Here is a 12,251-nt window from a genome sequence, read left to right on the forward strand (position 1 = left end):
TTCGCACGCTCTACCCACAAACAGCCCATGAATGTCTTGTGCACGGCTTCAGCACAGTTGGCCGAGAACGCTTCCTGAACAGATTATTAAATTCAAGAGCCCAACCCATTACTTCCACAGTTACTAAATGTAAAAATTAATTAATGCTATTCATGATTCACTATTTTGCATAAATGATAAGCATGAATTTAAAGAAACTTGAATGAGTGCATTATAAGGGAAGACATTTAAAAGTAGGGCTAATATGTTCAAAAATTCATAAGTGCTTTAACTGTGTGTGAATGTTTATGCTGAGTTATTGGTGAAATGTGCAAAAATTGCCAAATTGGTATAATGAGGGTAATATATATTTACATTGACAGTTTTAATAAAAGTGTAAATATATAAGTACAAATGTTTTGAGGTTGCTATGCATTTACAACAATAATGTGAGCAAAGTAAATAAAGTGGTGAATGTGTGACTTCCAAATACAATCCAGAGCTTGTGCAATAACTAAAAGTACTGCAAACAACCCCAGAAGATTCAAAATCTTAATTCCCAAAGACTTGAGAGCTCTTCCTGAACAGTTTAGTTTCATTGGTATGCAACACTTCAGTTCAGCTTAGCTACAGTTTGTAAACATATCTACCATAGCTTCCTGATCAAGCACTGGTATTATTAAATGGATTTCTTTTTCTTGACCTCAATTACTTAATGATGATTAATGTCTTGGTGTATAGGTCTGAGAATGATATACAATTGTTATGAATGATAAAGGTTGCATACCTGGTGAAAATAAATTGTTCAAGAACCATTCCAAAAGTGTGACACAAAATGTTCAGAAACTGTAGCAGAAGTGTTCATGAACTGTTGGAGAACCATTCTTGTAGTGAATTTTGGCCCCTTGAAGCGTTGCAAACTTCAAATAAGCTATTCATGGGGTATTTTCCTGCTGTTCATGAGGTCTTTTCAGATGTTCATGACGCATTCTTTTACCTTTACAGGAAGTGTTTACAATTATACCAATGATGATTAATGTCTTGGATTGTAGGTCACAAAAAATACAGAGAGAATTCAATTGTACACAAATGTAAAAGAAGAGACAAGAATTTTGGCATATTATGTATGTAAAATTGAATTCTATTTACATTTATTATTTTATTGTAACAAAACATTGTAATAACCTTTCATTCCTTTATGCATAGGCTGATTTAGGGGGGGGGGCACGTGCCCCCCCCTAGATGCTTGAAAAATAGACAAGATTTTTAGTATTCTTTTTGTTTAATTGGGAGTGTCAATCATTCACATAATTTTATATTAATAAGTATCTTGTTAAGATAAAGAAAATATATTGTACCTACAGTAATTTTTCTATGCATATTGTTACCCTTTAAATCTCAAATATGAGAAGACTGTTTGCCTGTCACACCCATGTGCCCCTCCCAGAAAAATATCCTGGATTCACCCTTGCCTTCATGTATCAATTTAATGTAACCATTATCATTCATAGCCCAGAATAAGGTATAAGGAATATATCGAAATGTTGGTAAACAATTTTGCATATTATTCTCACAATTGTTATTTACACAATTATTATTGTCAGACCTACACTTCGAGATGTTAACCATCATTGGTATTATGGTAAATGCTTCCAGTACAGGTAAAAGAATGCTTCACGAACATCTGAAAACACCTCATGAACAGCAGGAAAATACCCCATGAATAGCTTATTGGAACGGTTCGTCACGGTTCAATGGGCCAAAATACAGTCCATGAACGGTTCAATAATAGTTCATGAACACTTCGGGAACAGGTTCTGAACACTTCGTGCAACGCTTCCTGCACAGTTACAGAACACTCCATGAACAGCTGAACACCTCATGAACAGCTGGGAAATGCCTGCTGAATAGCTTATTGGAACGGTTCGTCACGGTTCAATGGGCCAAAATACAGTCTGTGAACGGTTTCCGAACAGTTCATGAACACTTAGTGAACAGGTTCTGAACACTTCGTTTAATGCTTCTTGAACGGTTCGTGAACAGTTCATTTTCACTAGGGCAGTGTGTTCCAAAAAGAATGACTCGATTTCAACTTGTAATAATATTGAAACAAATGTCACTAGGCAAGCGAAACAGAGCCAGATGTGATCGGCATTGTTTAGAGTTTTAGAAAAATCTGCTGAATGTCACTACGAGCGATGTGGAGCGTGCAACCCTTAGACCATTGGTCTAACAATACGGTGCAGCCAGTCTCGCTGAAGATGATGTACAGGACCGCGAGAACAGACTTTACACTGTTGGCCTCCTAGGTCCCCTGACATGACACAATGCGATTTTTTCCTTTTGGGAAATGTTAAACAGCATGTTTACGTTCCTCCCTTACCTCGTGACATTGATGAACTAAAAACAAGAATATCAGCTGCTGTAGCTTCAGTGACAGAAGACACCTTACGCTCAGTTTAGGATGAATTCAGCTATCGACTAGATTTCGTCCGCGCAGCCAATGGAGGACATATTGAACTTTTATAATGGCTTTTTATAAACTTTTGTCTTTTGTGAGTAATTTAGTATAGAATATGTTGATGTTAAGCCCTTCTTCCTAATAAATAATCTTATTTAGAATCGGGTCATTCTTTTTGGGACACACTGTAGTTCACCAAAACCTCAAGAGATGATAGTCGAGGGTAAACAAGAACTCGAACAAAAGAAATATCATACGTTTGCGTGCACTTGAGACTATGCTTGACGACCGACAAACAAACTAATTTCTGGGTATCTCACATTTCGTACATTAGCAGTAAATTGTCTGGAATTTGTTTTTTCACTTAAATATACTCCGGATACCCAATCGAATACTTAAAAAGGGAGTGTGGTACAGCCTAGTGGGTGGACTTCCTTTTTGAGTTGATCAATGGTGAATTTGAAAGCCATACATTGGTACACACATGCCATTAGTACACACATTAAGTTTTACCATAAGACAAAATATATTCAGTCGTGGCCTTTGAAACACCAACTGCATAACTAGGTCCTTGCCAATGATTCACACACATGGAACAGTTTGATCATGTCCCCAATTATTGTAGATAAAAAATTGGTTTGCTCAACTCTCTTTCGATCGTTAAACGAAGTGCCTCTACTTAAAAGGTACTGGATTAAATGGCCTCATGCAGTAATACAATATATTTTTCCGATAATGCCACTAAGCGATTATCTATTACCAAATTCAGTTAATCCTTACAAATTTTTGTCGTAACAATGTCATTCCGCAAATAATTATCTTCCAAGATTTCTTACTGCTGTTAAAACAAACCAAAGAGGGTCACTAATAACTCTCCGAAACTTAACGCACAAGTCTTCAAATAAGAAAAAACGAAAAGTACTCACCCTGCTGTAATTTCGTAGCGGAATTTTTCTCAGAATTGCGTTTGATTCGAAACAAATCTTTTTGAAAACACTGAATTCAGTGAGTTTCGTCAAACAAAGGGGACACATGGTAGCGAACAGGCCATCTCCCACAGCAACCTGAAATAGAAATAAACAAGCTGTGTGTCATCAGAATTTTCTTGGAAAAAACGAAATTATAATACAGCAGCACAAATTACAGGGAAACTCTCTCAAGGAAACTGCATTCACTTCAATGATGAGTGAAAATGAAAATACTATGAAATTATCCTCGAAAGGACCAAAAACGCCAACAAATAATACACGTAACACATACATCACGACGCAATAGCATGGACTGAGAATATTTTCAACAAGTTTTGACACGATTCCTTGTACACAACATCACATGTTATTTGTTAATATAAGACAATACATTAAAACACCGGTCTAGATTCGAGTATTTCTAGTTTCCATTTTTACCGCTGAAAGCACACCTGAACTACAGGCCTAATATCCGCGTTTGAAGACTAACTTCTTTCCATTTGATTAAATAAAATAAATGGACACTGCATTTGAAATTGATTGCACTTTATTGATTGATCGTATTCTACAATTTCATTTGATTATTCAATCTGCCGGCAATAAACGGAATTGAAGCCCAACTTCGGCTTGCACCCGGTCACATTATAACGTCTTGAAATCAGAAAAAGGATTCCAAAATTTCCTTATTGTGTAAATTATAAATATGTTTTAAAAAACCATGTTAACGCTCACTAAATGAATATAAAATAAACGCCCATTTGCCATTAAAATTGCTGGAATATCGCATTTTTCGATAGAAAGCCCGTTGTATATGTAGTCCTCTAGTGGTAAGATACGCAGATAAAGTACGAGATCTAAACTAAATCTTGCTTACCTGGTCTGATATAAACTGGGGTGTCAATGGGCATGAAATTCGTGCAGAACTTTACTCTCCATTCTGTTGCGAAGTGATTTCTGTTTGAGGTCGTATTCAAATGTGGCTTTATATGCCCTTGTCCTTGATCAGTCTCAATTTTTCGTATTGACGTACGTCTTGGAAACGATCGTAGTGTATGAGGAATTTGGCAATCTTTACCAGTGCTGTGTGGATGATTTCTTTGATGAGTGAAGTGGTTTTAAGATTGAATGAGTTATTTCTTTGAAAACATGAGTGCGACCATTGAGAACTCCTCGGAGTCTTCAGGAAGGATTCACGAAGGTACCCTGTGCAGACTTTGCATGAAGAAAAATAATTATTATTACAACATATTCACTTCAACTATAGCAAGACAGATAACTGTAGCGGATGCCTTGTATGATTTAGTCGATTTAAATGTAAGTGATTTCCTTAGTTCATGTTTTATTCTGTTCTATGAACATATATTCCACGATGAGTCTGAAATCTCTTGACGCATAGGCTTTCATTGCTTTCTCAGGTTGCTGTGGGAGACGGCCTGCCCGCCACTTTATGTCCATTATGCTGGGGAAAACTCATGGAATTCTCTGAATTTAGAGATATTTGTCATAAATCGGACGCAAAACTGAGAAAATTTTTGCCCAGAAATTGCTTCAGGGTGAGTGCTTTTATTTTAGTTTTCCATGGGAAGCCTGGTGAAACTATCAAGTAATGTTAAATCATTCACGCAAGCAGGAAAATGACAATAGATGTGAAATATATTTAGGATATATTCCTTTTGCTTTTGACCACCTGTTTGGATTTAAATTTTAGGTCTTTAAGTTCATTAATAGAAACGTTTGAACTGCTGACGTTATTGAAGTTTATTTACCATTTTCAAAGTGTATTATTACACGAAGAGATGAGAGAAATGCAAAAGTGTACAAGGACTAAAGAATAATATTTCTGTTTGAGACACGATGTGGTGGAAGTTCTTAATGTTAGTAAAATTGGACATTGCTATATTTCCACTGAGTTCTATTTTGACACTATACGTTTCGTTGTTGTTTATTTGATAATGGTACTCGTAATAACGGAACGCATAATGTCAAAACTCGGTGGAAATATTGCAATGCCCTATTGTACTAATAATTTAGCCGTACAAAAAATATCCAATAAATCAGAACATTCGTGGAATAGAACTGCAAGTATAATATAACTTTATTTCGTATCCAAACTTAACGAATCAACCATAAATACGTATCGTCTCTTGTAATGAGTAATTGAAAAGCAATGCAATTCATTACATTTGTAAAATAACCCTGTTGCTTTCTTTAACAATAACCCCTGTTTGTCGTCTGTTTAGTAGGCTATTGGCTCCCTGTGTCTTGTCCGAGTGAAAACAGTCAGGTGACTGTTGGTAGGTTGTAAATTGGAATGCCTTGTCTGTTTCAAGTCTGTGAGAGGAGTGTAACTTGTCTGTTCTTTCCCTGTTGTGGGATACGGCAATCTCTGTTCCTTACTTGTTGATTCACAGCCAACACAGCCAGCCATTTCAGTGCCTGTTTATGTGGCTGTTACATCTCTGTTTACTGTCCGAGTGACAATGGGCAGGCGACTATTGGTAGAATGCTAATTGGAACAGCTTGTCTGTTTCATACCCATGAGATGGTGACTTGCCTGTTCTCTCCCTAGTCGCAAACTTTGTTCCTTACCTGTTTGCTGCTGCTAATTTGGTAACAGACAAGACATAATTTATGTAAAAATAGAATTCAAAGTTGAAATTCATTTGAAGGATTGCTAAAAAAAACTTATATTGTGCTTTTCCACACATTCCATGAGTTATGAAAATCCTGAATAGTTATCGAAAAGCAAGCTTTGTCATCATTACCAGAAAAACCACGACACCAAAAAATATTTCACATATCTTCATCAAAGAAAGACTTCCTTAAATGAATACAATTTGGGGTATTCACTTTGCCAATATTATACGTATTACTCAGGAGAGAAACACGCCATTAATGATTTTACATGAAAACAATAATTTCACTTCACACAAACAAACCTAGAAGAAGCACAGTCCTCTGACAAATGTTTGTAGGTTCTTATCAGTGACGGAACTCGCATACCCATAATACATTTTAAATACAAACATTAATAATTGCTCAGAAACTGAAGACATACAATAAATTATTAAAGGAACACACTGAAAAACAATTATCACATCAAGACTTTCTCTGTTACTTGTATGTACGGATGACTTAATTATATGCTGCAGGGATTTAGTGCAAGTTAAATAACACTCAAAAAAATAAATTTTTTCTCTAAATCAACAGCCGCAATACAGTGCACATAAAGATGTACAGATAATGGTTTCAGAGATATCGGCATTGTTGATTGCATTTGCTATCTTCCATAGGTAGGTGGCAGCACCATGTCCACTTTTGTCTTTTTGTCCAATAGGTGATCTTTTTCTTCCTGTAGAGATACCTGTTCACCACTTTCTGTATGCTCCCTTTAGTGTAAAATGGATGATCAACCGGCCCCTGTCTGTTGAGTGCCTGTTTACTGTTGTCTGTCCGTTCCCTATCTGCTAAAACGTTAACCAAGCATCCCCTGCCTGTAATTGGCAAAGTAAATATTTATCATGCATAAGCCGTGATAGCTGTTATAATTTTCGAGCTCACTTTATTAGCCATTATCAATGGTTGGTGATAATAATATTAATGAATGGGTCATTCCATGTCTAATCAACCAATATTTTGACCAAATGACACCCACCGACTCGGATTTTCATGAAACTTGCCATGGTCATACATTCTGGTATAATTAGAAATTTTGTACAATTTTGGCCGTCAATTGTCAATTGTTAATGAAATATGAGCAACTGAAATTTGGGCGTCACCCCTAAAGTGCCACAACGTGCAACACATTATGATTTTTATTTTCATCCGTAAGTCCATTCCTGTGGGAAGAAAAGGCATGGTTTTTTTTTCTAAAGCGAAGCGGTCCATAATGATCTCGCGGTTATCATCAAATATTCACTGCATGAAGTAATTCAGCTGCAAAATAATAAAGTTTTAAAAAATCTTGCTTGTACCATTTTTCACTGTCAGCATCCCCAGGGAATGCCCATGCGAATACAGACTCATGGTTCAGTTTAAAGTAATCATTAATGTATGAGCAAAGATCTTGATGAAAAAAATCGTGAGTCCGACGTTCGTTTAGTAAAAAAAATACTCATTTATGGTCACGGGAAAAAATTGCTCTTTTTCAAGGCACATAGAAATTACACAATTTAGAGGATATATAAGCTTATACTCATGATTACACAATATTGGAGCATACATTATCTCACTATAGCATATGCTACCGGCTCTAAGAGTAGGAAATGCATAAGGAATCATGTGAATGTAATCCCCCACGTACTGCTAATTTCTTGCCTTCAGGATTATTCCTACTAAGCTATCTCTTCCATGGGTAATGGGTAAATGAATAGTATGGTATAAAATGTGAAGGCAGAAGAGAGCCATCAGAAAATTTTTCTCCAATTTCAGTCTAAGTGAAGTTAATTAATTTCTCAGTCATATGGTACTGCCTTAGCGATATCATGGTTGAATTTCAAACTAAGTAACTCATGCTTGTGTGACTGATAGCCAGGCTTACATTTTAACATCTCATTCGTATTGAGGTCTGTCTTGCCATGTCAGAGATAGCATTGTGCAGTGTTGGCAAAGAACTCTGTTCTGAATTTCACAAAAAGAGCAACACAAGCACAGCCCAAACTTTTTATATCAAAGAACTTCCAGAAGTGGACAGAGATTTAATTGCCCTACTGTGCAATATTCCTATTTCATCATTGTTGACTGTGTGCTCTCATCATCTTCATTGCTTCTTAAAGAAATACAAGTGTTTTCAGCTTAAATGCTGTACCCCTTTGCCATACGAAAAGGTCCTGCGAGGAAATTTCTGAGGACCATACCTCTAGAAAAGTGTAAGTCTGTGAGAGCAGTGGGCTTCCTGGTGAAGCCTGGAGAAAAACTTTGCTGTTGGTGTGACAAGAGGATTTCCAAAATTTGTAAAGGTGAAGTTGTTCCCAATGGCTTTGATGAAAGCGATAAAGAACTTACATCAGTTAAGTCTTTGGTGGAAAGTGATAGAAAATAAGATGAAACAAACTGCAGTTTGGAGGCTTTAGACTGCTCATCTTTGAAATTACATTCTTTGTCCTATCTTAGTAGACACTCATATGGAAAAGGAAAGATAACACAGGGTAAGCATCACCTTGTTTCTGAAGTGTCTGGTGCATTGAAATTAGTGAATGCATCCCTAGAAAATCTAAGTAGTAATGAAGATGAGAGTGACAGTCAATTCATCAAGCGAAAGAAAGCCAAGTTGGATGACCTGCTGACTAAAATTAAGAATAAATTGCCTACAGTTAGCTGGCAGTGTAAAATTGAAATTTTGACCCTGGCCCCTTTATTTTGGTCTAGGAAAAGGATTATGAGTGAATTTCATGTTTCAGACTACACTGAGAGACAGGCAAAAAAGTTACTTGATGAGAAGGGAATACCTGCTATGCCATCACCATGTGCTGGGAAACCACTTCCAAACTCCATGGTAGAGCTGGTGAAAAATTTTTACGAGCTTGACTGGAATTCTTTACAGATTCCTAGAGCCAAATATAAAGTTTATGTGGGTAAGAATGAGTATATGCAGAAGAGGTTGATTTTATATAACCTCAAGGAACTTCAAGTGCTCTTCAAAGAGCAGTACCCGCAAGAAAAAATTGGGTTCTCCAAATTTTGTTCACTTCAGCCAAAATGGTGTGTGATGGCTGGTGCTTCTGGGACTCATTCAGTTTGTGTTTGTGTCATGCATCAAAATATGAAACAGCTAATTACTGCCTTGCAATTGAAGGAAACATATATGTAAGGAGTTGATGGATATCATCATCTGTGGCAAAAACAATGCAGATTGCATGCTCAGAAAATGTTATTACTGTCTAGATCCTTCCAGGCTAAAGGATATCATCATTTCTAAATTTTGTGAATATACCTCCACTGATACAGTGAAATATAGACAGTGGGTTTCCACTGATAGAACAGAACTTCCATTGTTTACATCATCCATTGATGAACTCTTGGACATTCTATGCCTCAAAATGAATAGACTGATACCATATTATTACGTCGCTAAAGTACAATCCTTGTTTTTCAAAATAAGCAAAGAAACCCTCAGTCCTGAAAAGGCAGTTATCGTAGTGGATTTTAGTGAGAACTTTTCATTTTTAATTCAGGATGAAGTTCAAAGTTATCACTGGATAAATCTATCATGCACCATACACCCTTGCTTGATTTACCTGAAGAAAGATAGTACTCTCACCACCTCATCTCATTGTTTCATATCTGATGATCTTAATCATGATGTGGCCTTTGTTATGGAAGTGCAACGTCACCTAATAGAATTATTAAAAAGAACTTCGCCTCCAAGAGGTTCAGTACTTCACAGATGTATGTGCTGGGCAATATAAAAACTGCCAATCTTTTATGGATGTGCCATCGTTATAATGACTATGGTATGAATGCAACATGATCTTTTTTTCCACAAGCCATGGAAAGACCTCTTGTTATGGTATAGGTGGTATCATGAAACAAATGGCACAGCAAATAACAAACAGCAGCGGGATGTATGAATTTTGTATAGATAATATGAAAAACGTCAACATTGATTTAAACATTAAGTCTAGTGATGTGGCTTGGTCACGTAGTGAACTTCTTGAAAGATCCACCAAGGCAAAAACAATTCCAGGCTCAAGAAACTTCCATCATTTTGTGTCTTTATCGGATAGTAAAGCCGCTGCAAAGTTCCACGGCCTGGATGACGAGTATATTATTATATTTGATTTTTGTTCTGAAACACTGGATTTCCCTGATAATTTGGCTGTTGGTCCCTATGTAGGTTGTATTTACAGCAAGCAGTGTGGTACATTGGACTAGTGGAAGCTCTCAACCATGAAAAAGGTGATATTTCAGTTAAATTCGTGACACCTAAATGGCCCTCACCTTCATTCTCGTGGCCAGAGAGATATGATGTTTGCTGTGTGCCACTAGGACACATATTGTGTGTGCTTAATTCCACTGCACCAAAAGCTCTCGGAGGTCACACTACTTCTTGAGGGAGGAAGTGGCCAACATTAAAAAAAAATATTTAGACTTTGTGAAAACACTACGGTATCTAAGAATGTGGTAAGCCAGTTAAAAAGAGAAGGATCACTTTCAAATCAATTGGTAAGATTGTTAATTTAATTTTACTATTTTTACCTATATTTCCAATGATATAGAATGACTAAATGAAATATTGAAAGAGTGAAGTTCCTGAGAAATTTCTCTATTCAAATGATTTGATGACAGTTCCCTTTGACATTTGGTAATGTACATTCCTGTGGTGTCAATACATCTGGATATGAAATGTTTCTAGTCTTTGGGCACATGAAAAGGAATGTAGGATGTCATCGTGTACCATGGATCATGTAGTTTTTTAATGAAAACTCCCTCTGCTCGAATAGTTCAGATAGCACGAAATTAGCGGTACGTGTGGGAGTACATTCACATGATTGCTTATGTGTTTCCTACTCTAAGATACAGTAGCATACACTGTAGTGAGATAATGCATGCTCCAATATTGTTTAATCATGAGTATAAGCTTATATATACTCTAAATTGTGTAATTTCTATGTTCCTTGAAAAAGAGCCATTTTTTCCTGTGACCATAAATGGGTATGTTTTTACTAAAAGGAACATCGGACTCACGATTTTTTTTCATCAAGATCTTTGCTCATACATTAATGATTACTTAAAACTGAACCATGAGTCTTCTGTATTCGCATGGGCGTTCCCTGTGGATGCTGACAATGAAAAATGGTACAAGCGAGATTTTTTGTAAACTTTATTATTTTGCAGCTGAATTACTTCATGCAGTGAATATTTGATGATAATCGTGAGAATATTATGTACACTTAGCTTTAGAAAAAAAATCATGCCTTTTCATCTCACAGGAATGGAGTTACGGATGAAAATAAAAATCACAATGTGTTGCACCATGCGGCACTCTAGGGGTGACGCTCAAATTTCATTTGCTCATATTTCATTAGCAATTGAGAAATGGAGGCTAAAAGTGCACAACATTTCTAAAGGCCGTTTTACACAGTATACGGAATTGTGCAATCTGACGTACGTGCGCAGGCGCAATCAAAATTGCGTCGTGGAAAGCGGTGAATTACTAGAACACATGCCAGAATGCGTGGATGCGAGATGGCAAAATAGCCCATGTTCTTATGTCGTTCATGCATTCACTCAATTCCACGCCATTTTAGAAATTAATGCAGCTCTAACCTGCGCAATTCTGTGTACCGTGTAAAACGGCCTTAATTTTACGAGAATGTATTACCATGGCACGTTTCATGATAATCCGAGACGGTGGGTGTCATGGCCTGGTTGGTTTGAAATGGAATGACCCGAATTCAATCAGGTATAATTTCTGTTTAAGCACATAATATTTTGTGTAGATTCAATTTGTTACGGCAATGAAATGGATGGAAATGGACGTGAGTGACTGAGTGGTGCCCCAGAAGGGGATGGACCCCGTTTGGGGTGCCCGGGCAGGGGATTGTATTGTAAGGAGTGCCTCCGAAGGGGATGGGAGAGGAGACGGTGTTATGAAAGGAACAACTGCGCAGTCAGTCACAAGAGAGCGACGGTCGGTGGAAGGTGCTTGTTCCACAGCATAGGAAAGTTTCAAAAACACTTTGTAACGACGAAATTAAACAACTAAATACAGTCCATTTTTAAATCTAAAAACAGTTCATTTATGTTGACATGCCGAAGGTGCAACACAATTAAACTTCCAAGTACGTAATGAAATTGATGTTGTTTGTAGGCTGTCCATACTCTGTTCGTTAAATCTCCAA

The 12,251-nt window shown here is 36.9% G+C and overlaps 1 protein-coding gene across 3 annotated transcripts in view; it reads left to right on the plus strand.

The window, feature by feature from the left end:
• Nucleotides 1–4,443: 4,443 nt before the first annotated feature.
• The window catches only part of LOC124172443 (zinc finger protein 813-like), a 41,472-nt gene continuing 33,664 nt past the window's right edge, over nt 4,444–12,251 (plus strand). For all 3 annotated transcript variants that reach the window (XM_046551880.1, XM_046551882.1, XM_046551881.1), the window contains exons 1-2: nt 4,444–4,722; nt 4,824–4,961. In XM_046551880.1, the coding sequence (XP_046407836.1) occupies nt 4,534–4,722; nt 4,824–4,961 (327 nt within the window). In that variant the 5' untranslated portion in view covers nt 4,444–4,533. The remainder of the gene's footprint in view (nt 4,723–4,823; nt 4,962–12,251) is intronic.

The sequence above is a fragment of the Ischnura elegans genome (assembly GCF_921293095.1).
Source record: "Ischnura elegans chromosome 13 unlocalized genomic scaffold, ioIscEleg1.1 SUPER_13_unloc_1, whole genome shotgun sequence".
Lineage (NCBI taxonomy): Eukaryota > Metazoa > Arthropoda > Insecta > Odonata > Coenagrionidae > Ischnura > Ischnura elegans.